This window comes from Cibotium barometz, chromosome 1 (genome assembly GCF_041138505.1).
Source record: "Cibotium barometz isolate CiBa-2024 chromosome 1, ASM4113850v1, whole genome shotgun sequence".
NCBI lineage: Eukaryota > Viridiplantae > Streptophyta > Polypodiopsida > Cyatheales > Cibotiaceae > Cibotium > Cibotium barometz.
In genome coordinates, this window is record NC_141046.1 from 27,173,055 (window position 1) to 27,199,772 (window position 26,718).

The 26,718-nt window shown below is 45.2% G+C and overlaps 1 protein-coding gene across 1 annotated transcript in view; it reads left to right on the forward strand.

The window, feature by feature from the left end:
- The first annotated feature begins 4,901 nt into the window (after positions 1-4,901).
- Positions 4,902-26,718, forward strand: part of SIP1A (small and basic intrinsic protein 1A) — a 39,293-nt gene continuing 17,476 nt past the window's right edge. The window contains exons 1-3 of the mRNA XM_086799902.1: positions 4,902-5,294; positions 5,390-5,662; positions 6,119-6,360. Coding sequence (XP_086656028.1) covers positions 4,962-5,294; positions 5,390-5,662; positions 6,119-6,268 — 756 coding nt within the window. The 5' untranslated portion in view covers positions 4,902-4,961 and the 3' untranslated portion in view covers positions 6,269-6,360. The remainder of the gene's footprint in view (positions 5,295-5,389; positions 5,663-6,118; positions 6,361-26,718) is intronic.

Here is a 26,718-nt window from a genome sequence, read left to right on the forward strand (position 1 = left end):
CCTACTCCAACCAAATTATGGCATACTTATCTTGTCAGCTCACCTACTTAGCGAGTTTACATTATGGACCACTTGTACATATTACTCTAGTACTTGTATTGGTTTTCACTTATCATTTGGAGCCTTCTTTTGAGAGCAAGAAGAAGAAGAAGATTTCAGCCTTCCAACTTTGTGTGTCTTATCTATTGTTGTGAGAGTGTATGTGCACTTGCAAGAGCTCAAGCTCTCTCTCCTCCCCCAATGTTTCCATGGTCAAACTACTTGAAGGCTTCCCATCACCATTTGAACTCTTAAGTATTCCCAAATCTAAAATTGGGGTTTGCATCTTTTCTATAGTTTGTAGGGTATCTCGTAAAATAGTAGGTCCCATTATTGAACCATATGGAGCCTTCACATGTGAAGTAGGAGTAGAATCACTCTTTGAGTACCTTTGTATTTCCAATTATGAGCATATTCCTTCTCATAAATTTTAGCCATCATGAATTTCTTAACAGAAAGAGGTCTTTGCACATTCACATCGGCACTAATGCTAGGCTTCAATCCCTTGATGTACTTGATCATTTTACTCACCCCTTCTACATGTAAAGCAAGCTCGAAAAAACAATGTGAGTCCTTAACACTAGTTCCCCTTTGTTCCAAGTCATTTCAAGCACCAATGACCTTATTGTTTGTGCAATTCTGATGTAAAAGTCTCCCTTGTATCTTCTTTAAAAGATGTCCAAGTAGTAACCTTATAATCAATGTGTCTCTACCAAGTATGAGCATATCCTTCAAGGTGAAGAGTGGCAAAATAGGAGAAATGTGTCTCCACCAAGTATGAGCATATCCTTCAAGGTGAAGAGTGGCAAAATAGGAGAAATGTGTCTCCACCAAGTACGAGCATATCCTTCAAGGTCAAGAGTGGCAAAATAGACTTTGGTCCTTTCACTCCTTAGATTGAAAATACATGTCCTTCAAGGTGAAGAGTGGCAAAATAGACTTTGGTCCTTTCACTCCTTAGATTGAGTTGAAAATACATGTCCATTTTGTTGAACCATTTTTCAAACTCCTCATTGGAATTAGTCTCACCTTTGAACTTGGTAAGAACTACTTTGTCTTTGACCCTTTTGAATTCATCCTTCTCTTCATTAGTGTTATCCAAATGAATCCATATTGAAGGTCTTCTATCATTTCGACTGCCATCCATGCATGTGAAATCATAAGTCACATGTTTCCCTTTGTCTTGATTCCGTAATGAAGAAGGCATTTGGTAATGATTTCCTCTCATGGTTTGTGATGGTGGTGGATGATTCTCCTTATTGGTATCACCACCCTTATTTGCATTGCTAATCAAAATGCCCATGGATTGCCTTGATATAGTAATGCCGTTTCTTCATACTCCCTAGAAGAAGAACCCACTCCTTGTGTACCATTTATACAATGAATTGCACCAAGAGACGATTTGCCACCATGATGCATGTCTTCACCCTTAAGCTCATTTCTACGAGAAGACATTTTGCTCTCATCACCCTAGAAGAAGAACCCACTCCTTATGTACCAAGCATTGGATTTATACCATGAGTTGCGCCAAAAGATGATTTGATGCATGTCTTCACCCTTAAGCTCATTTCTAAGGGAAGACATTTCGCTCATCATTCCTTTAATCAACTTTTCTTGTTTCTTGTTGAAATTATCCATCATGCCCTCCATCATAGAATGCATAATCATTATCATTGATTGCATCTCCATGCTCATAGGAGGGTTTATCCCCACATGGGTATCGATATTCTCATCCATGTCATGCACTTGTTCCATAGTATTGTGACTACCATTTCCCAAATGCAATTGAGCAAAGTTCTCTTTGTCCATATTGTTAAGCTCCATGCATCTTGCAACACTTCGAAAAACCTCTTTGATCTTCCCCTTAACATAGCTGAAAACCTATTCTGATTGGTTGAACAACAAAATTATGTCAAATTTAGAATTTCTTTAGCTTGATGGAAAGCTTATGATCTCTATTTTCCAATCTGTAAGCCGTTTCACTTTAGTCCAAGGGTAGCCGTTCTCTGTTTTGATGTCTTTAGAAGGTCAACTAGTGGTGGTTGACCATTCGAACAACATCCAAATGAAGTGCTCTTTGGCTTAATAGGAAGCTCGTAGGATGTATTTTCAAACCATGTAATCACTTCCCAAAAATAACATGATGTTCATTATTACTGGACCCACTTTCAAGTTCCGACGGCGACGAACTTTGCCAAAATGACCCCCTACATTAACTCCTAATTGAGATGTTCTATGACTTGTTAGAAAGTCCCAAAATAGCTCTATTGAACTATGTAAATGCTTTTAAAACAACCCTTAGGGTTTTGGATTGAATTAGGATTTAGTACTTTCTGTAGAAACTATCAATTTTGACCAAATCTTGCACATAAAACCACCAAAATGCATAGATCAATAGTTCTTCACATCCATCATCACCTCAAGTGTGATTTGGCAACACAAATGAGCATCAACATTGGCTCCCAAGGCATCATATATGTGCCAACCATGTCTTTTGCATTGCAATTGATATTGTCATCATTCCTTGTTCGTAATGATTAGCAAGGCAAATATCATGTAACCTGAAAAACTCCCCAACTTGGCACCTCTTCTCTGCTTGCCAAGCCTACCCTTGCAACATACTAGATTTGAATGACGAAAAAATTTTGTAATACAAGGGAGTAGAGATGTGGTTCTCTTACAATGGAGTGCATGAACTCATGCCAAAACTTTAATCAATTTCATGTGAAGAATAAACCAATGTTTGAAAAAGAAGCTCTCTTTGCACCGTAGTGAACTTCTTGATGAACTTAAGGATAATAAGTTATTCTCTAAGATTGATTTAAGGTCACGGTACCATCAAATTAGAATGAAGGAAGGTGATGAGTTTAAAATAACTTTTGGAACAGAAAGAGGGCTATTTAATTTCAGTGATGTCATTGGGTTGGGCAATGTGCCCACTACACTTTCCAAGCATTGATGAACAAAGTACTGTAACCTTTCCTCTTAATTGCAAGTCGATGTCCTTGTCTGCGACATGAGACATCAGAACAATAGATAGTCGGATCGTTCAAATGTTAGATCGTTTGTGATCTGAGAGCCCGAATTAAATCGTCAGAGTGTTGGATCATTGAAATGCCGGTCGTTTGTGCGATGATCGAAGAGTCAAATCGGATCGTATGTTGCTGGATCATCTCTAAGATCAGAGAGTTGAATCAGATTGTTTGCGAGATCAGGGATGGTTTAATGCTCGATCGGAGATCGATTGGAGAATGGGGTCGTCCACATCCATTATTAATGTTCCATGGCCTTTGGCCCATATAAGTAAGTATCTATACAGGATTAACCACAACCCCACCTCCCTCCACGTGGGCAAAGGAGGTGGGGCTATTTCAAAATAACCACTCCTCTTGCAAGCGTGAGGAGGAGCCAAATCTCACATCTTCCAATGCAATTTTGAATTTGAATCTAAGAAGATCTCATCTCACATCTTTCAATGAAATCTTTGTATATATGCTTACATACCTATAGATACGCACACTTATATATATATTATGTATGTATGTGTATCTATAGGTATGTAAGCATGTATATATAAATAGTGTGCATGTGCGTGTGTGTGTGTGTGTGTGAGAGAGAGAGAGAGAGAGAGAGAGAGAGAGAGATTACATGTAAGATATGTGAGAGAGTGTGCGTAAAGAGAGAGAGAGAGAGAGTGTGTGTGTGTGCATGAGAGAGAGAGAGAGAGAGAGGCTAAGAATTTCTATGTAGGAGATAGTTTGTGTGGGAGGAGATAGTGTGTGTTTTCATTAGTGTATGTGCGGTGTGTACATGTGTGTGTGTAAGAGAGAGAGAGAGAGAGAGAGAGAGGCGACCTATAATTTCTACGTAGGAGATAGTTTGTGTGGGAGGAGAGAGTGTGCGTTTATATTAGTCTATGTGCGGTGTGTACATGTGTGTGTGTGTGAGAGAGAGAGAGAGAGAGAGAGTATATGCATGCATGTGCGTACATCTGCATCTATGTGTAGAATGTGCTTGAGAGAGAGAGTGAGATGGGACAGACCTGGAGAGAGAGAGAGAGAGAGATGTAATGAGGGAGGGTGAAAAGAGAGAGAAAGAGAGTGAGAGAGAGAGAGAATAAAAAGTATCTTTTAATAAAATATAAATTAAATAAAAAACATATATGTATATGTGTGTATACATGTGTGTGTGTGTGTGTGTTTTTATTTACATTTATATATACATACATACATATGTATATATATATATATATGTTTTTTTTTGTGTGTGTGTGTGTGTGTTTAGATGTGTGTATGATATATCTATCTATATATTTAAAAGTGACCACAACTTATTACCCATCTCCGTACATTAAAATTTAATCAAAATTAATTAAATTATGTCGATGTTTATATTTATATTTTTAAATACATGTATATATGTATAAGTATATGTGTCTATGTATAGGTTTATGTATCTAAAACATAATATTGTATATACTATATATTTATATATGTGTATGTGTGCGTGAGAGAGAGAGAGAGAGAGAGAGAGAGAGCACTTCTATGTGTGGGAGAGTGTAAGAAGAGAGAGGGAGTGTGTGCATGTGTGTGTGTGTGAGAGAGAGAGAGAGAGAGAGAGAGAGCAGGTGTGTATATGTGTGTGCATGTGAGAGAGAGAGAGAGAGTTTCAACATTTGAGAGTGTGTAAGTGAGAGAGAGAGAGGGTCATGTGCATGTGCATGTGTGTGTGTGAGAGAGAGAGATGGTTGTAGAGAGAGAATAGTTCTTTTCCCGAACCTTGGTCGGCGGCCGCGGGTGCAACACTAGTGTACAATTCAAGAAGAGACTCGGCCCTAAGGAATGGTAAACTTGCCCAATAACCTGGTACATTGACTTGTATAATTGTATCGTCACACTCGCACAAGAGCAACTACCTTGGCGATGGCGCAGATCGGGCTTGCAGGTGGAAGGTTGAGGGCAGGGTTAGGGTTTGCGAGCTTGGTAGTTGCAGACATGGGCATGGCGTTCTTGTGGGTCTTCTTGAACGCAGTTCTGCGAACCTCAGTGGACGTGGCTGCGCCCTCTCTGGGCATCCATGGCACGACCAAGCAGCTCATGAAGAGGTCTCTTGTTGTTGGCCTACTCTTCATCTTCTACTGGCTCTCCAAGCTCACTGGCGGAGCCACTTACAACCCTCTCACTGTGATCGCTTATGCTGCCGCCAATATCACGCACAACCCCCTTCACCTCCTGTCACTTCGCATACCAGCACAGGTCAATCAATCCACACCGCCCTATTTAATCAAGATTTCGTAGGATCTAATCAAGATTATGTTGATCCTAATGCCATTTCTATATGCCGTGTACAGATTGTGGGAGCTATTGGAGGCGCTTTTGCAGCTGTTGCTTTCGTGCCCGAGATATACAGACCTATGATGAGAGGGCCATATCTTCGTGTAGACCCTCACGTTGGCGCCATGGCCGAAGGAGTCCTCACATTTGCGGTTGTGCTTATTGTCCTGATCGCAAATCTTAAAGGACCCAAGAGTGGGATTCGAAGGACTTGGATCACAAGCATTTCAAGGGTTTCTCTCAGCATCCTAGGGGCCGAATACACTGGCCCTGCTATGAATCCGGCCAATGTCTCTTTCTCAGCCATTTTTTTCGATTCTCTTTGATCTTCGTGGCTAGTCTGGTGCAGTTATCTGTTGGTATATTATGGGCGTACGACCTTAAAAGAGCTCAAATGACCTCAAAAGATCTCTTAGTATACCACACTAACTTAAAATTGGTGTATTATGGGAACATGCTCTGAGAAAGTTCTATTTAATACACCAAAATAGGCTTTGAATAATAAGTATGAAATTCCTCTTAACATACCATAGTAGACTTTTAACATTGGTGTATAATGGGCATAAGACCTCAAACGAGCTCTTTTGAATTCATAAGAGCTGATATGAGTTCTTATGAGTACGAAAGAGCACCAATGAATGCATATGAGCTCATGAGGCTAAAGGAGCTCTTATAAGCTCCTAATAATAAATATGGTAGTGTTTGTGAGGATGCAGTTTCATTGATTGGTTGATTATGTCATGCAGGCCTTTGGATGGGCATTCTTGAAAAACCAGCATAATACTTGGGAACATTTGTATGTATATTGGATTACCCCATTATTAGCTACATTGGCTGCCGCATGGGTAGTCCGGGCTATTCTGGTCCCTGTAAAAGTCAAGGAGAAAAGAAGTTGAAATGTGTACATGAGGAGCTTCAGAAAGTGAGAAGGTGGATTTTGGTGGAACTTTCAGCTGCTGGTCAAGATGCTTGGACATGTGAAGGACTGGTACAAACACTTGATCACCTTAATTTTCATTTGCATACTTATATGTGATTAAAGGAAGGATGTGGGTGCTCTGAATCTTTCCTGCTTTCTTTCTGTAGCATCCAGATAGGGTTGATTTTTAACTTTGTAGGTTTGCAAATTGTATCTAATCCATCTAATCCATGTGCAAGCTGCAACCAATCTTTGCACCGTTGTGTGGTCCAACGATGCTTGCAATTGCAAGCTAAAGGCGTGCAGAAAATTGGGAGAGGGGGGGGTGTGGAAACAGGAAACTGATAGCTCAAATCTTCATTTTAATTGCTGTTAGGGCTGAAATGCTGCCTAGTATTGCAAACCAAACCATTTGTTTTCCCCTTGATGAGATTGATGTCTTGCGTATCTACACAAGCTACCTAGCAGCATCAATAACAAAGTAACTTTGCGTATTTTAGGTAGACCTAAGCATTGATATCAGATGGTAAGAGAGAGAGAGAGAGAGAGAGACAGAGAGAGAGAGAGTCATATTAACGTCCACGGAATGCCTTGAAGGCATATGGGACCAAAAACTGGTACCTCACAGTCATTACAATCCACTTCGGGGTGCACTTAGGCACAAGCAAAAGATTAATGAAAACCCTAGGATGATAAACAACTATCTGTGATACAAAAAGTGCCGATGGCACATTAGAATGCTAGTCAATTGGGTTTAGGCTTACGGAAGTCATCGATTATTGCCCTTCCGTCACGGTAGACTGCCCACTTTCCAGCTTGGCAGGCTGCTCGGACTTTGGCGAGTTCTGCACTTTTGTTTTTAAGTTGTAGGGGAGTGAGTTCATCAGCTAACGAGAGCCTGGTGCCCTGTAATGATTTGTGTTGGAGAACTTGGATCTTGTCCTGTTTATTGTGATATTTCGCAATGGCATGCTTCCCTTTCTTGACAATGGTCCACCCTTTCTTTACAATGGTCCATGGGTTGCCTATATCAATGAGGGGGAAGGCCTTACTGAGTCGCATCCTCATAATCTCCGTGTCTGAGATGCATTCATCTTCATCAATTTCCGTTTGCTCTCTGACTTCTTGCTCGTCCCAACGCTCCGGGAGTCCACCTGCTTGGAGATGCTCAGCAATGTTTTCTCGGAGTCCTTCTTCCTTGATGGTTGACATGATTTCTGTGGTAAGATGCTGCTCCATACCTGCTATAGCCTCAATGAACTCTGCTTTGGCTGCATGAATCTGCTCCTGAACTACCTGAACTGGGTGGGGCTTGCCCTCAAGGGAGGCTAGCCGGGTTTCAATTTCAGTGAGCCGATCCTTCAACTTGCCATTCTCCTCTCGCAGCTTATCGATTTCTGTTAGGAGGAACACCTCCCATGAGCTCGAGCTTTGACTGGTTAGGGTTTTGGCCGGTGTTGCCAGGGCATGAGCGTACGACTTCTTTGGCATCGTGGATCGCTGGTAGGGCTAGGTCATCTGTACCACTGTCACGACCTTGTGTTTTTCTCTGGACAATATGCAGGTGTGCACGGGGACATGGTGGATAGTGTGAATGGCATCAGGTGGGAGTGAAAATGGAAGCCCATGTGTGGAAAACCCCAAGTGTGAAGGGGGGCAAAGAGATTTTAACTTAAAAGGTTTTAAAAACCTTTGAAATCATTTTTAATGCCTTTTATGAAAGAAAACGTGGCCCATATGCTATTTTGGGGCCACGTGTGCTTTTTGGGAAAAAGAGGGGCTGGCAGGCAAAAGGGGCGCCTATCTCTTGAGGAAGCGTGTGCTTTTTGGGAGAAGTGGACTGCATGCTGGCTGCGCACAGGGGAATACATGCAGATCTGTACGACTGTACGGACAGCTGTACGGACAGGATAGAAACAGGCGCCTATTGAATCCCTCTTTCTCCGTTGCTTTTGGCATGAAGCTGGCTGGCTGCGCTGCTGTCCATACAGGTAGAGTTGGACACAAAGGCGTGGACTGCAGGGCCAAGTCGGCTGCGTGGAGGATGCACGTGGGCTGAACTGCAGGTACAAGTCGGCAGCGTGGAGGAGAAGACAGTCGGGCAGTGGCTGAACCGAGCGTGGGATTCTCCCCCTTCCTAGTGAAAAGCTGTGCAGGTAAACAGGGCATGAGAGGCTCTCTTGGAAAGAGGGGACTGCAGGAGAAACAAGGGCGTACATGTGGGGACAGCCAGTACCGCTTTCTCTCTCTCTCTCTCCCTCTCTCTCCCTCTGCTGAAAAGTAGGCAAGGGCTGGTTTCTCTTGACACAAAGGTGGACAGGGGCTGGTTTTTCATGAACATAGACATCTCATCGATGGCGTTCATCTGATGGAACTTTCAGCTTCTCTTTGCTTTGGATTCGGGACTGTTTTGGGGCATTCTATGGGCTGTATTTGTTTGGTTGCAAATTCAGCTATGTGCTTGGGTTTTTGGTTGCAAGTACAAGGTCACTTGGTTATGTTTCTTGGCATGGGAGAGATGCAAGCTCGCATGGCTGCGTGCTCATGGAGCAGATTGTTTTCTTCCTGCTAGAAAGGAACAGTGGGACCTACAGTTATGGGCATCTCTATGTTGCCGGATGTTTCATGAGGGAACAGGTAACTAGATGTATGGAAACAGGACAGAAGTTTCAAAGGGAAACAGGCCTAAGAGTTTCATGTGGAAACAGGTCGTAGGTTTTCTCGAAGAGACATGTTTTTGGGTTTCTCCAGGAGATAGGTCACATGCAGGCAGAAGGTACAGGAGTGGACACATGTTTGGTACAGCCTTGCTACTGATTGGACAGGGGACAGGGAATCCATGACAGAGATGGATAGTACCCTTGGAAGGTAGAGAGGGTTTGTACAGGTGTGTCAACTGTATGGTATGCTGTGCTGTGATACGAGTTCTCTTTTGAGAGACAGTTTGGGAGTTTGTGTTGTGATGCAGAAGCACTGGATGTGTCAGGGTGTGATGCTTTTCATAGTGTGAGAGGCTATGGATGGTTGTGGCAGCCCTGATCATGGGAGAAAGCTTCTGTATGCAGACTCAATGTTTGAGAGTCTTTTGAGGTGAACAATGGCTGGACTTGTGTGTGGATGCCGTGTTGATGCAGGTTCTTTGCAGGCTTCAGGAGTTCTACTGTGAGACAGCTGAGTTCCCAGCCTTATATTGTAATCAAAGCTCTTTTAATCAATTAAAGAAATACCGCAAGGGGCGCCACTGCGTTTTGGGGCCAATCGGTGTCTGTGTACTGTTTGCAGGAGCACTGTAGCTCCCCTTGTTTATTTTCTTTTTCTAGGTCCTCAATGGCGTTGAAGTGTTTTATGTGCGAGTGTTTGTTTCACCGCCCGTCAGGCCGGTTTTCAAGGTTCCGTTGCCGGGACATCGTCGACTTTCTCAAGGAGGCGAGTCCGTGGTTGCTTTGGTTGGGACAATCGCCAACTTTCCTAAGGGGGCGAGCTCGTGGTTGTCTCATGAGAGTCACATCAAAAGCTTCAACATGAGGAAAGTGAAAAGGAAGTGCAGGACACAATACAGGATTTTGTGTCTTTGCCTATATGAGGTGAAGAGCAAGAGCTGAAGATGAAGCTCAGGAGAAAAGACACCAAGGACAAGAAGTAGTCGGCCAGGAACAAGAAGCAGTTGAAGTGTAATGGTGTTGGAGATGCGTTGAAGGCTATGGCTTTCGACAGTTTGTCACCGGTGTTATCTTCATAGAGGCTTCATGGGTTCGGAAGACAGTTTCTTTCTATGTTTAGCAGTGGTGATCTACTATGCTTCATCGAGGACTTGTGCTTACCACTGGGGTGGAGTGCAAGCAGGTTTTGGGTGCCTGAGGATGTATCAGATGAGGCTCAGATGGAAGTGGAGGAACTTGACGAGGTTCTTATTCCTGAGCATATACTGGCACATAAAGGAAAGAAAGGTACAGGGTAAGGTTTCCCGTCGCTATCGTGTGAAGTTCAAGAGCTGTTCACTGATGGATACGAAGTGGATGGAGGAGGTTCACTGATGGATGCGAAGTGGATGGAGGAGGGTGACTTAGCAGATTCACCTCAGGATTTGCAGCTTTATCTTGATGCCTTTGAGTTGGAGTTGACTCTTGTTACGGCTCATTCAGGTTCAGCAGAGCATAGGTCTGGAGCATTGCCTGATGCTCAAGAGGGGGGTAGCACCTCCGCTCCCTTGTTACAGACAGGCTCAGTTATTATCTAGGAGTCGCTTGGTGACATCTTTGTATTCACCCGAAGGTACTGAGACTGACAGTACATCTGCTTATGGGACTTCTATGATATTGTGTACTAGTCACATGAGATGGTAAAGTTGGCAGTCGCGCGCACCTTGAACTATAACTGCAACTATGGATAACTCTATGGAGGACAGAAGTCTTGCGAGCAGTCCTAGAGTTGGTTTGGTTCATGGAAATATGGATCGAACTCTATTTGTGCATGTATGCATACACTTTTTGAGGTAGAGGTATTTTTGTATTCTGGTGCCATTGGATCCTGGTACCATTGAGAATACATTGGGAAATACTCTGCATTGTGTTGAGTGCTGCATGTATGTTGGTATGATACATCAAGTGCTTTATTATGTTCATGGATGCACCACTGGGTGTAACTCCTGCGGGATGGCCATGAGACATATGTGGGGAAGTACTTACTGGATGTAGTGTTTGGATGCATTGAGTGCTTTCATATGCTCATGTTGTACCATCAGTCGTGGGTGCGGGATGCCCATGGGCGTAAGGCTTGCGAGCAGCCCTTAGACTGTTACTTTGGAGTAGGTAGAGCATTTTGAGGAGCATATTGTTTGCGAATGCATATATGTGTCATGCATATGTGTGTCATATGTAGAATGATGCATAGTTTTGTTTTTGGCTAACACAGTTAACGTGTTTCCATTTGGTTTTAGACTTTTGCTGTAGGTTCTGAAGGAACAAGCAAGAGGTGTTTCACTTTGGTGTGACAGTGTGGCCTATTATGCAGGATGATTATTTTATCACCCAGATGCATTGGAGGGCCATTGCTTTTGTCATATGGGGAGTCTTTGCTCATAGAATGCCTTACTGTGCCATTGAGTGCAATCGAGGACGCTTGCCATTTTTCAAGAGGGGGGTATGTCACGACCCTGTGTTTTTCTCTGGACAATATGCAGGTGTGCACGGGGACATGGTGGATAGTGTGAATGGCATCAGGTGGGAGTGAAAATGGAAGCCCATGTGTGGAAAACCCCAAGTGTGAAGGGGGGCAAAGAGATTTTAACTTAAAAGGTTTTAAAAACCTTTGAAATCATTTTTAATGCCTTTTATGAAAGAAAACGTGGCCCATATGCTATTTTGGGGCCACGTGTGCTTTTTGGGAAAAAGAGGGGCTGGCAGGCAAAAGGGGCGCCTATCTCTTGAGGAAGCGTGTGCTTTTTGGGAGAAGTGGACTGCATGCTGGCTGCGCACAGGGGAATACATGCAGATCTGTACGACTGTACGGACAGCTGTACGGACTGGACAGAAACAGGCGCCTATTGAATCCCTCTTTCTCCGTTGCTTTTGGCATGAAGCTGGCTGGCTGCGCTGCTGTCCATACAGGTAGAGTTGGACACAAAGGCGTGGACTGCAGGGCCAAGTCGGCTGCGTGGAGGATGCACCTGGGCTGAACTGCAGGTACAAGTCGGCAGCGTGGAGGAGAAGACAGTCGGGCAGTGGCTGAACCGAGCGTGGGATTCTCCCCCTTCCTAGTGAAAAGCTGCGCAGGTAAACAGGGCATGAGAGGCTCTCTTGGAAAGAGGGGACTGCAGGAGAAACAAGGGCGTACATGTGGGGACAGCCAGTACCGCTTTCTCTCTCTCTCTCTCTCTCTCCCTGTCTCTCCCTCTGCTGAAAAGTAGACAAGGGCTGGTTTCTCTTGACACAAAGGTGGACAGGGGCTGGTTTTTCATGAACATAGACATCTCATCGATGGCGTTCATCTGATGGAACTTTTAGCTTCTCTTTGCTTTGGATTCGGGACTGTTTTGGGACAGTCTATGGGCTGTTTTTGTTTGGTTGCAAATTCAGCTATGTGCTTGGGTTTTTGGTTGCAAGTACAAGGTCACTTGGTTATGTTTCTTGGCATGGGAGAGATGCAAGCTCGCATGGCTGCGTGCTCATGGAGCAGATTGTTTTCTTCCTGCTAGAAAGGAACAGTGGGACCTACAGTTATGGGCATCTCTATGTTGCCGGATGTTTCATGAGGGAACAGGTAACTAGATGTATGGAAACAGGACAGAAGTTTCAAAGGGAAACAGGCCTAAGAGTTTCATGTGGAAACAGGTCGTAGGTTTTCTCGAAGAGACATGTTTTTGGGTTTCTCCAGGAGATATATTGGATGAGGGTACTCCAAGCTACACCTATGGTTTAGAGTAATCTCTCTCTCTCTCTCTCTCTCTCTCTCTCTCTCTCTCTCTCGTCCAGAGATTGTTCGACCAAGTCTGCAACGACTTCTTGGGGATCCGACAACAGCAGCATAGGAGCTGTGAATCTCAGATGCAGGTGGTTGAAAACTGGCCTGACGGGCGGTGAAACAAACACTCGCACATAAAACACTTCAACGCCATTGAGGACCTAGAAAAGGAAAACAAACAAGGGGAGCTAGAGTGCTCCTGCAAACAGTACACAGACACCGATTGGTCCCAAAACGCAGTGGCGCCCCTTGCGGTATTTCTTTAATTGATTAAAAGAGCTTTGATTACAATATAAGGCTAGGAACTCAGCTGTCACAGTAGAACTACTGAAGCCTGCAAAGAACCTGCATCAACACGGCATCCACACACAAGTCCAGCCATTGTTCACCTCAAAAGACTCTCAAACATTGAGTCTGCATACAGAAGCTTTCTCCCATGATCAGGGCTGCCACAACCATCCATAGCCTCTCACACTATGAAAAGCATCACACCCTGACACATCCAGTGCTTCTGCATCACAACACAGACTCCCAAACTGTCTCTCAAAAGAGAACTCGTATCACAGCACAGCATACCATACAGTTGACACACCTGTACAAACCCTCTCTACCTTCCAAGGGTACTATCCATCTCTGTCATGGATTCCCTGTCCCCTGTCCAATCAGTAGCAAGGCTGTACCAAACATGTGTCCACTCCTGTACCTTCTGCCTGCATGTTATAGCCGTGTCATTAAATGAACTGACCGCAAGGAAGAGACTTGCCATAATAGTGGCCCTCTTATACCGACCTATGTGAGTTGTAATACCCACTTTTGCATCAAATACGAAGGCATTCCTAGTTAACCAGATATGCCACAAACTTGTCCACTTGAAAAATGAAAGAAAACTAAATGTTCTAGGTTATCCGGTCCATTCGAAATCTTGCCAATCTTTAACTTTTACGAAATCCATACGCGAGAAAGAAAATCCCACACCTTTGCCACCGGCGGACATAAAATGAAAAGATGCGGCGATGTTTCCAAGCATGTAGTATAAAACACACAATTACCAGAAGAAATCCGCCGCTTTCGCAACTGGTCTCCCAACGGTAGGACTCCAACTAGCATGCGCCATAGGAACATCTTCACACTAAATGGAAGCCTTCAAATCAGTGGTTGCAGTTGAATTCTGTGGCAGGTGAGGTGTTGGCTACTTCATGACTTCTGGAGTGGCTTGACAAACTTGTTGAGCGGCCAAAATTCAATAGAATGGCTCGATTGGGACCTGTGAGAATTATGGATGCTTTGTTGCTACATAGAGGTCGCTTATTGTCTTTTCGGAAAATCCGTCAATATTTTCAGGTTCCACATAAATATGTACAGTTATGGGAGAAGGTGAGGGCAGGTCTTATACCGTTTGGTGATATTCCTTAGTTGGAGGATCAGCAACCTTGGTTAGAGTGGGCATTTAGAAAGCCTTAGGACATTGTCCAGCGTACAACAAATCAAGTGTACCATATGCTGGTGGAAGATAAGCGCTGGATCATTGAGAAGGCTAATAGGGTATGGAACATCAAGAGGCTTATGATTAATGGTGGGGTGATTGAGTCCATTCATTTGACGAGATCGGTCAGGTAGGGATGCTCACTTAGCTCTCTCTTGTTTGCTATTGTTACACATCCAATCTTATCTTGATTGGATAAGCTAGTGGAGGATGGTGTAGTTGTAGGGCTTACTCTTCCAAGCGGAGAGCAGATGGCCAGCCAGGCATTGGTAGATGATTCTTTCATGTTCCTTAAGGCTGAAAGAGATAATGTTCAGAAGGCTATGGCTACTTGGGATACTTTTGGTCTTGCTTCAGGGTTATACATTAATATGCAGAAATCTGTTGTGATAAGCTGTACCAAGAGCAATTTGCTTGGTTTGGGATGGAATGGGTAGGTCATACAAAGGGGATGCATCACACGCTACTTGGAGTTGATGTTGATTCACAGGCTTTGTTAGCATGGATTTCTGCAAGGATAAATGATAAGTTTGTGTATTGGAAATCTCAGGGGTGGCCTATGCATGTTGGCTCAAAGTGGCACAATCCATTACGATTAGCATGATATCTTTTTTCTTGTCTTTATTTCTATGGACGGGCAATAAAGGCATGAGAGAGAGAGAGAGAGAGCTTTGGAAATAGGTAAATAACTGGCAGGCAAATAGTTCAAACATGCTACTGGAATGTGTGAAGGCCACATGCAGGTAGAGTTCCCAAGATCATAGTTATCAGAAAGTGAAATGCAACTCAATGGCAGTGGAATGTCTGGTGGCAGGTAGAGCTCCCAGGATCACAGTTATCAGAAAGTAAAATGCAATTGGCACTCCATGAAATCATAAAAATATGGAAACAAAATGGATAAAAACACATGTTTACCTTGAAAAACGCAAGTTTTCAAAGCTTCCATACGAGGGTAGGACAGAGGCAAGAGAATAAGAAGGTAATCCTGAATGGCACTGTTTGTAATGCCTAGGTAGGTCAATGAAGCAATGCAAGGTTGCAATCATAGGGGCTCCCATTTCTTGTAAGTGTAGTGCAAAACAATGGCTTGAAAGTGATGATTTTAACTCCTCTAACAAACATGGATTCAGATGAAATGACAAATTTATAACCATGCTTACATACACATTACGACAAAAGAAAATAACGTAATGAGATAAAGACACCTCACTGGATTGGATGCTCCCTGCCCTCCCCCACCCTTAGGGAATGTTATATTACTTGGGAGTTTTTAGTACAAGCACTAGGGTGTCGTGTAGGACCACCAGATTTTTGCATGAACATAAACGCAAACACAAAAGCAGTGGCCCGGTAAGAGTACCCTTCCCTTGTCACAACCCTCATCTCCCCATGGAATAGGCGACTCAATGTTCATGCCAAGGCTTTAGGTGATTAGCATAGTGGAGCTACCACCATGTGTACTACACCCAACCTATGAGGCCTTACAGTAATGCTACATGTACTTATCCAACCTATCGAAGACGAGACTCTTATGGACATGTGAAATGCCTAGAACCAATGGGCCGATGTCAGTCTCCAAAGTCCAAAGGTCTCGAATTCTCTCTATTCTCGATATGCTTCAAAAGTCTTTGGATGAAGGCCTGGAAAGATGGCAGCCTTCAAGGTTTCTCCTCATGAACTAAGAACCAATAGAGCCCTCACAAGCAAGTACAGTAGAAAGGCATTTTGGAAGATGGGATTACGTATCACATGAAAAGGAATTCCACATGCTACAAATGCTTGTGTCCACTTTAAATGCAAGTGTAAATTATTTTGTTTGTCAAAGCCAGCTTTCATATTGCTTTGTTTGCAAATCTATTGGTATCGCATGGCATATCACCTTCCCTGTTTGGGTGTTGGATTGAGACTAAGAACCTACACTTATATTAACCTACATGATGCATTGTCGTAACTTTTTTCTTTTTTGAGGGCCGACCTTCATGCTCCTTAATGAACTTAAAAAATATTGTTTCAAAGTTATATGGTGGATTTGGACATTTATCCACATTTACACCAATGCCACATAAATGTTCTTTAATACGAGATGCGCCACTAGGAAACTCGTGATTACAAGATTTACAGCCCAACTTAGAAGTTGTTGTATTTTTCTGTAATTCGCCAATGTAATTCCACTCCACTTCTCGACACATGAGAAAAATAAACAATATATATTTTATAATTATTCTTTTTAATCATAACAAAAATATTATAACTGTGATGGTGGTAAGGAAGTAAGGGTACCAAGGGAGGAGGAAAGGGGTGGGGCTAGAGCAACATGGGAAGGGGGAGCAATGGTGGTAAGGGAAGGAACAATGGTTGGGGAGCCAATAGTGGTGGGGGAAGGAACAAAGGAAGGTGAGGGGAGGATGGGGGAAGCTGGAGAGGAGACCGAAATAGAGGTAGGGATGACCATGGATGAGGGCGTGGGAAGAGGAGGTATGGGTGATGAGGATAGTTAGGAAGCAAAGATGATGGATGGAGGGGAGGAGATGGGGCCATTAGTTACTATGAAACAGGAACGGGGGAACATTTTGGCCCCTAGGAATCAAACGTTTTGAACCCGGAATGGGAACGGGAACGGGGAACTCCACATCAGCAAACAAAACTAATGGAATTCTAAGAATGTCATTTTACATGATGAATTTCAAAACTTTGAACGGGGTTCCCCTGTTCCCCAGAGGGGGAACTGCGTTCCCTAGTAACTATGGATGGGGCTGAAGGTGACGGGAACGGGGGATGGCCAGTGGTCAGGTGAGTGACTGGAGAGGTACGAGATGGGTTGGTGTAGGGATGTTAAGGGGGGCGGTGGTGCGGTTGGACTCGGGGACGGTAACGGTGGCAAGGCTGGCGGCGACGAGGAGGGGCTGCTTACATTACCAATGGATGGTTGAGGAAGTGCTGTAGGAGGTTGGTGAGGAACCCGGCACTAGGCAAGGCGAAGTCTGGAGCATTCAGATTGTGGTGGCGAGCGCGAAAATCGACGACATTTGAGGCGGATTGTTTCATGTAGGAGGTGGTGGAAAGGGTAAGGTTTAACGGTATAGAGGCAATACAAGGCTTCTGTTGCGGAAGCGGATGCAATGGATCGGGGTGGAGACCGTGGAGCATGAAAGAGAAAGTAATGGAATAAAACATACAAGCGTAAGATGCGAGGCTAGATAGGTGTGGAAGCAGTGGTGGTGAGGAGGGTGGTGATATGGGTGCTAAGTTGCGCAAGTGGTATGCCAGTGTGCATGGAGGTTGAATGGAGGCCCTAGACGGAAGGATGGGCTGGACCAACGATATCGGAGAGTTCGGGACCTGAAAGTTGGAAGTGAAGATGAGGACTAAAGAAGGGCTAGTTGCGGAGCAGAGAGGAACACAAGTCTACGTTCGGTGGTAGAATTGGGAAGGAGGCGAGATTGGTGAGACCGAGAGTAGATAGCTCTTGAGGGAAGAAGAGGGTAGAGATGGGAGGCCGGCTCTTGGAAGTCGATGACGAAGGTGTAACGATTGGAGAGGTGGAACGGAGTGATGCCACATGAGGAGGGAGTTACCAGGTTGCCGGGAGACGAAGAGACAGGAGCAGCTTGCAGTTGAGTGCCACGACTAGGAGGGGTCTGCGGAGCATCAGAGTTCTCTTGAGAGCTCGGGTGCCGTTCGTCTGAACCACTGATAGAATCTTGTGTTTGTAGGGAGCGGGCACCACTCAAAGTCGCTGTGGGAGGTGGTCGTGGCTGGGTCGCTGGTAACCGACTCATGGTCACCCGAGTAGCCTCACGAACAATGGCCGCCTTTGAGAGGAGAAGGAAGGATAGTGGCAGGTATGGTGACTGGGGGGCTGGGTGTAGTGAGGGATGGTGAGGCAGGCACAGTAGTGAGACGGAGGAAACCGGAAGTGGAGAAGTGTGGTGGGAATCCATGATGAAAGAACTGGATGTGTAGGGGAAGGGCTATGGGTGCCTGAGACAGTCGAGTGAGAGTAAAGAAAAAGCTAGAGAATAACAAACGCCAAGGGTGAAGAGAGTAAAGAAAAAGCAAGAGAATAACAAATGGCAAGGGTGTGGAAGCATGGGTATACGGGGCGAGGAAACTTTTTGTACGTGGAATTGGGGGTGGGGGAGGAGGCACGATAATGTTTAACAGGTGTGGCTTAAGGGTGGGGGAAGAGAAGTACTGATGGGAGAAGGAGAAAAAGCAGTGGTAGACACGGATGGTCCAACTTCGCTCCGGCACGACCACCGACTTCATCAACATGTCTACAAAGGAGAGTACACACCATCATGAAGAAGTCCACGAAGAGATACTGGTACCTCAAGAAGACGTCTCCCACAAAGGAGATCATCCTCTTCCACCACCCGAAGACCCCTTAGCTCTTCTCTGAGCTCAGAACCAAATCCTTTTCCAGCGTCTCCAACTATTGGAGGCCGTTGCAGCCAAACCCACTCCACCAGCTACCCCCGACGTCCTCTCTCTTTTCTTTTAGATGGAACAACAAAGACAAGAGATGAGGCCAGATGGTGGGAAGAGAAAGCTGATGCAGAAGCACGAAAGCAACAAGAAAAAGCAAAAAGACGGGATTATGAGGAAGCCCAACAAAGGCTTGAAGAAGACCGGTGCCAGGCTGACCTTGCAGCTTGTGAGCACCAACGAGAGCTTGACCATGAGCGAATGTTACTCGAACACAAGCAGGAAAGAGAGGCCATACATTTGCATTTCCAACATACCCTCTCTTCATTCTCTTCACCCATTGGTGCCACCGGCCAACCTCCTGCAACATCAACGACCGTCATCCGGACTCAGCTAAACTTTAGTAAGTATGACGGTAAGTGTGATCATTTAGCTGTCAATTAATTAATTAATTAGTTTAATGCATATTTTTCTTTGGCTAAGCTGATAGATCCGCAAGAGAGAGTCCACGTAGCGGCTCCCCACCTTACAGGCAAGGCAGTCACTTGGTAGTAGCATTTGGTCTAGTTTACATACAAACCCGACCACATGTGTCACAACTTTTCACTGGGACACCTTCGTCCATGATATGAAGACCATATTTCTCTCTCCCCAGTATTTGACCAACCCGGCAGACGACGCCATGAGTTCTGTGGACTTAAATAGAACGGGTCACCTGTGCTTCAGTTTTCCAGTAAGGTTATCACTTTAGCACAACAGTTAGGGTTATCTGAACGGGCCAAGATGAATTGTGGATTGGATCCTAATATTCAGCTCACAGTTCGTAACTTTGAACCCAGTACCTACGATAGGGCCTTGACTCTCACTCAAAATGAGGAAATGAAGATGAACGGAGGCAAGTCATAACAACCGCATTCTAGTACAAAACCCCAATAGCATCAATCTTCTTCGCAGCTAGGGAAGGGTGCTCTGTCTTCTAAAGACGCTAAGGATTGTAGTTCTAGCTCTAGTTCAGGGGGTAAGAAGAATAAGAAACGGAGGCAAGCCATAACAACCGCATTCTAGTACCAAACCCCAGTAGCATCAATCTTCTTCGTAGCCAGGGAAGGGTACTTTGTCTTCTAAAGATGTTAAGAAGACTATAGTTCTAGCTCTAGGTCAGGGGGTAAGAAGGATAAGAAATCCAAACCTAAGAAAACCCCCGAGGAAAAGGCTAAAGCGGTAGCATAATTGGGGGTTATCTTCCTCTAGAGGAGCAAAGAAAGTATCAGACAGAGAATCGATATTTCTTCTGCCATACATTAGGGCATGATAAGAAGGATTGTCAGAAATTGCAAGCAGAGCAAGCCTCCACGCAGCCTTCTTCCACAATTGCCACAGCATCTCTTGCTTCTCCAGCATCGCCTACTACCACCAACGTAGTTCAACTCTTATCTTCTATGCATCCCATGCCATTTGTGGTATTTGATGCTAAACAAGAGGGCGAGGGTGAGTCTTCGAGTTGATGACTCTGCCAAGGGTCGCTAGCTTGTAGTCCTTTTTGACATGGGCAGTTTTGAGGACGCCATCTCTCCCCAGTTGGTTGCCAAAATGTGATGTATCTTAGTGTCCTATCATTTGGATGTGGACCGGTTTACACTTGGTCTCCGCATCCACATATCTCAAAAGGCACAACAGTTTTCCTTTTAGGTTCAAAAGGCCTCATTCCAGCTAGATTTCATCGTCTTGCTTGTTTTGGGGTGTGACATGATCTTAAGAATCCAGTGGTTTCGCCAATATGAACCCATTCCCAATTGAGGGTAGGACACTTTTACTATGTGTAAAGGTTTTCGTGAGTCTGTCATGATTCGTGGGGATAGGAGCATTCTTGGCATTCCATTGATTTCTCATCTCCGGGCCCGACGAGCTATCCGCAAGGGAGTGGAAGGAGCATTGATTTATGTTCGTGCTCAGACAACTTTTACCACATCGATAGCAACTGTCTCATCTTCATCTTCAGTCCCTCAGTTGGCAGATCTCCTTTCTCGAGAGCCGACATCAAGGTATTATGCTTAAGGAGTATCTCCCACCGAGTCTCCCATCCTCTCGTCTTGAGGATTGTCATATCAATTTGGTCCCTGGGGTAGAACCTCCTAGCAAGTTTCCTTATTGTCTTTCCAAGACTTTAGAGGGCGAGCTAGAAAAGCAGTTATCTGAAAGGAATTATTCGGTTTATGATAGAGAGCTTTTAGGTGTGATCAAAGTGCTCAAACATTGGAAGCCTTTTCTTTATGGTCTAAACAGACTACCAAGCGCTTAAGTGGCTCCAGACGATGCCAAGTGCCTAGTGCCAGATGGAGTTAGATCTTCCAATGGTTTGGAGGAATGATTGAGTACATCCTTGGTAAGCATAACCTAGTTTTGCAGATGCTCTTAGTAGAAATTCTAGCATCTAGACCATGCAGGAGTCTACCATTCTTGAGATCTCTGGAAAAGACTTGGATAGCATGAAAGATTAGTATGTCGATTCCACAGAGTTTGGTACTCAATACAATTTGGCCCTCGCTTCTGAGCTTGGTCATTATTCAGTACAAAACGGTTGGTTGTTCTACAAGAACCGTCTCTTTGTCCTTTGAGAAAAGCGTGCAACTCTTCTCGATGATGCCCATGGCTCCTTAGTTAGAGGCCATAGAGGTATCAATGGTGGGGGCCCTACAGAGGGTATTCAGGACCCAATACTATGTCCTCTTCTCCCTCTCTCTCTCTCTATTTTTTCTGCACATCTACATTCAGTTTTGTGCTTTAATTTCGTCACGACAAGTGTGTTGATTTCTGAGCATTGAAGTTACTAATCTCCCCCCGAAGCTTCCGTATGTTATAGTGGTATCAGAGCCTACTTCAAGTGTAAAGATTGAGCAAGAAACCATAAATTTTTTTCTTGCTTGTGTGGTTGGTTTTCAGACTCCAGTGGACCACCCCTTTCAGAGTGACTCTTGTCTCTCGAAGGACGGTTGGTTTTCAGTCTCCGGAAGCCTCCGGAAGTCTCGTGCACACATAGTGGATGGTCAGATTGTGCTCTGGAAAGGAGGTGCATTTTCCTACTATGGCGAGCTTCGACGACGAGAAAGACCAAGAACCTTGGGACCTAAGTGCACCAGGTAGTTGGAAGAGCAGAAGGTGTAGATACTGGCTTTGGAAGAGCGCACCCATTCTCTAGCTTCACGTTTTCCGTCTCCTCCCTCTCGAAGGGTCACGACCGCAACCGAGTTCGTTGCTTGAGTCGCAAATGCGTGCATTGGAGATCCGACAACGTGAAGACGAAGCCATGTGACCCGTGGAACATGAGCGATACCTTGTGGCTTTGGACGCAAGATTGACACCAGTGGCTTCCTCAAATCATTTTCCCGATAAAATGAATTTCAGTAAGTATAATGGTAAACTCGAACCCACAACTCTTTATTCATGGTTGCATCAATTTGAAGCTTACTTTGTCGCAGTTAGAAAGAATGATACTGACAGGGTGATCTTAGCCAGTTGGTACTTGGAAGGTGAGGCCATTCCTTGGTGGACCCAGTGGGCTCATGTCCACACTAGATTAGGTATGGCAGCTTATGTTTGGGACGAATTTGTTCGTGACGTGAAGCAGCAGTTTCTACCGCCCCATTACGTTGAGCGACTCGAAGATGAGTTTAGGGGAGTGCATCAAAACGCGCAACCAATCCTTCAGTTTGTCAACAAAATTTCGAACTTATGTTTGCAATTAGGCCTATCTGATATGGACAAGAAAGGGCAATTCTTGTATGGCCTGGACACGCAAATCCAATGGGAGGTGCGTATGTTTAGGCCAACCACCTTCGAAGACGCACTCTCCCTTGCACAGAGTGTTGAAATGAAGCACAATGGTGGTGCAAGCCCAAGACTTCCTAGCCGACTACTCCCAAGGTTACCACCTCGGGAGGAATAGGCCAGAACCAGATGGGGTCTTCCCCGGAACAGAGCACGGGAGTCTTTGGCTCCAAGAACCCGACCAATGCGCCCAAGCTTACTCCAGACTAGAAAGCGGAGGCAAGCAAGACCGGTGGCAAGTTGAGTGCAGAGGAGATTGCTCAGTACAAGGAGGAGGGTAGGTGTTTCTTTTGTCATACAAAAGGACACACTTCTCGGGAGTGTCCTTAGAAGACTACCTGTCACCAATTGGCCGACCATTTGGTCCATCTCCAGTTTTTGCGTCTCGTTCACTTGAAGCCAGGCCGGTGTCTCGTGTGAATCTGCTATTGTTTATGAGCCCGGCCACATTTTGATGTGTAAAAGGTCTTCCATCTATGGTTTGGAGGTCTCCATAGCTGCGGCCAGTAAGAGAATTGGTTGTCAAAGCATGAATTGGCTGTCAAAGCATATGTGATCATGCTTCAAATTTACCTAACAAGAGCATGCCAAATCTCCCCATGGATAAGAAAGACCAAGATATGGTAAAAGTGTTCTAATTTAATTCTTCCGTAGAATTACATCACTCAGATTTTGATGCTCTCACGGATGATCCGCAGCAAACCTTCAGTACCACATGATATCCTTCGAGCGGAGTTTGCTGTACCACCTATGTTAGTAGAGGCCATGTTCCAGACTATATCTTTTATACACATATACACAGGATGCGGGAGCTCCCACTAAATCGGGTATCTCGGGTTACTTTTGAGGCATCCAGACAGCTTGGTGAGGAGGGACATACCTGGTCATGGTACTCCCATGTGGTACAGTGGATATCATCACACAGGATTGATATTGACAGATTACCACCCTTACAGTATGACCTAGCTGCACCACATAGATGCCTGTCTCAGACAGAGAGGAACAGAGTCGTGAGAGATGACATTTGGCAAGGCCACATATAGGAGACTTGGCTATCTCCCAGTCAGCCACTCCCGACGAAGATGCTCTACTACAGAGACCACTTCTTGAGCACCTCCACAGACGGCTTTATCCAGCGACCACGATACTTGGAGGTCCACTTATCACATGGAGCCAGAGTAGCCATTGGGCGACTAAGGGTCTCATCACACCAACTAGAGATCGAGACTGGGAGAGCAGCACGCATCCCTCGAGCAGAGCGCATTTGCAGATTATGCCAGACGGAGGAGCATTTTGTTTGCCAGTGTGGTGCTTTGCAGGAGATCAAGGCATGCTATCCTGAGGTTTTTAGAGGGACCACATCACTTAGACAGATCTGGGAGAGATCGGACCACATCACTTAGACAGATCTGGGAGAGATCGGACCAGAGACAGCTAGGCAGACTGCTACTAGCACTACAGAGACACAGGGAGATCTTACTTCAGACACCCGCACATCATAGCGGAGGAAGACAGTCCCAGTTGACTGACTTCTTCCAGAGATTGGCAACAGTAGCCCAGCAACACACATTGGGAGTGACATCTCAGCGAGCGGAGGAGATTCGAGCTAGGCGACGACCCAGACTAGCCGGCTACTAGACACCACGGCTACACCACAGAGAGATCGCGGCCATCCGGTCTCGACACCAGCAGGAGGTCCAGGAGCAGCTGGCACATTTTCGCTCTGATCCAGGACGCATGTTCCAGACATTTACGGCATCCTCAGATCGGATGTATGACATATTGTACCCAGACTATGGGATTGGATGGAGTTAGGAGTAGATAACATATCATACTTGTATCACCCCTTTAGCATATAGAGATGCATTAGTAGCCCTAGTACTCCATCCACACCCTCTCGTTTGTACACCACCATTGAGTCCCCTATGGTCGTGTTGTCATACTTGTACATTTTATTCTCACTCCACATTTTCCTCTTGATGACTGGAGGAACATCATTGTACTACTTGTTTCTCATAGGCCAATTTTGGCCTTTTGCAGACGTTAATATATCTTTCTTTCTTTCTTTCTTTCTCTCTATTTTTCTGCACATCTACATTCAGTTTTGTGCGTTAATTTCGTCGCGACAAGTGTGCTGATTTTTTAGCATTGAAGTTACTGATCTCCCTCGAAGCTTCCGCATGTTACAGTGGTATTAGAGCCTAGTTCAAGTGTAAAGATTTAGCAAGAAACCAGAAATTTTTTCTCGCTCATGTTGTTGGTTTTTAGACTCCGGTGGACTATCCCTTTCGGAGTGACTACTGTCCCTCGAAGGACGGTTGGTTTCCAGCCTCCGGAAGCCTCCGAAAGTCTCCCGCACACATAGTGGATGGTTAGATTGCGCTCCGGAAAGGAGGTGCATTTTCTTGCTCTAGCGAACTTTGACGACGAGAGAGACCTAGAACCTTGGGAACAAAGTGCACCAGGCAGCCCAGCTAGGGCATCAGACATGAGTGTTAAAGAGATGTTTCAACAGATGATACAAGCAATCGCAGACCAGAGTACCAAGTTGGAAGAGCGGAAGGCGCAGATATTGGCTCTGGAAGAGTGCACCCGTGCTCCAGCGTCGCGTTTTCCATCGTCTCCTTCTCTCTCTTCTTCCATATCCCAGATTCCAGATCCTTTACACAGGGACCCTCTCGAAGGGTCACAACCGCAGGCGAGTTCGATGCTTGAGTTGCAGATGTGTGCATTGGAGATCCGACAACGCGAAGATGAAGCCATGCGACGCGTGGAACATGAGTGTTACCTTGCGGCTTTGGACGCAAGATTGACACTAGCAGTTTCCTCGAATCATTTTTCCAAGAAAATGAACTTACAATAAGTATAATGGTAAACTCGAAACCACAACTATTTATTCATGGTTGCATCAATTTGAAGCTTACTTTGCCGCAATTAGAAAGAATGATACTAACAGAGTGATCTTAGCCAGTTGGTATTTGGAGGCTGAGGCCATTCCTTGGTGGACCCAGTGGGCTCATGCCCATACCAGATTAGGTATGGTAGCTTATGTTTGGGACGAGTTTGTCCGCGACCTTAAGCAGCGGTTTCTACCGCCCCATTACCTTGAGCGACTCGAAGACGAGTTTAGGGAAGCGCGTCAGAACGCGCAACGAGTCCTTTAGTTTGCCAACAGAATTTCGAACTTATGTTTGCAATTAGGCTTATCTGATACGGACAAGAAAGGGCAATTCCTGTATGGCCTGGACACGCAAATCCAGTGGGAGGTGCGTATGTTTAGGCCAGCCACCTTCGAAGACGCACTCTCGCTTGCGCAAAGTGCTTTAATGAAGCACAATGGTGGCAAGCCCAAGACTTTCCAGTCGGCTACTCCCAGGATTACCATCTCGGGGGAGAAAAGCCAGAACCAGACGGGGTATTCCTCGGGACAGAGCATGGGAGCCTCTGGCTCCAAGAACTCGACCAATGTGTCCAAGCTTACTCCAGACCAGAAAGCGGAGGCAGGCAAGACTGGTGGCAAGTTGAGTGTTGACTCTTGAGGAGATTGCTCAATACAAGGAGGGTAGGTGTTTCTTTTGTCATACAAAAGGACACACTTCTCGGGAGTGTCCTAAGAAGACTACCGCTCCAAAGACCGCCGCCTCAGCCTCCACAGCTCCCGTTGTGAGCCCAGTGCCTACACAGACCCCAATGGTGTCCCTATCCCTAGTTCTTCAAATCCCAATGCTTCAGTTGGAGCAATCATTAGCTGGGAGCTCGAAGATAAGCAGAAGGGCACCCATGACCACGAGTATGAGCGCAACGAATTGCTCAAAACCTTTGGCTACATAGGTGGCTAGAGAGTCATTTTTTTGTTTGACAGCGACAGCACAGAGGACGTGGTCACGGAGGAACAAGCCGCTTGGCGTGCCCGTTTCGTCTTGACTTCGGTGGACAAACAAGTTGAGGGTTTTAGCACAGCTTGATAACGAGTGTCAAGTATGAAGCTCTAGGTGCTAAATTAGTTATTCAGGGCATAGAGTTTGTGCGTGATTCAATGGTTGCCCCTCTTGTAGGGACAGACATAATATTGGGCATTTAGTGGTTTCACAAGTTTCTTCTGGATGTCAAGTGGGACAAGCACACTTTCCAGATTAGTTGGAATGTGTCAAACACCCCAGTGACCATTAAGTGTGAGCCACGAATTCTGAACTTTCCACTCATAAGCCACTTGCAGGCTAAACGAGTAATCA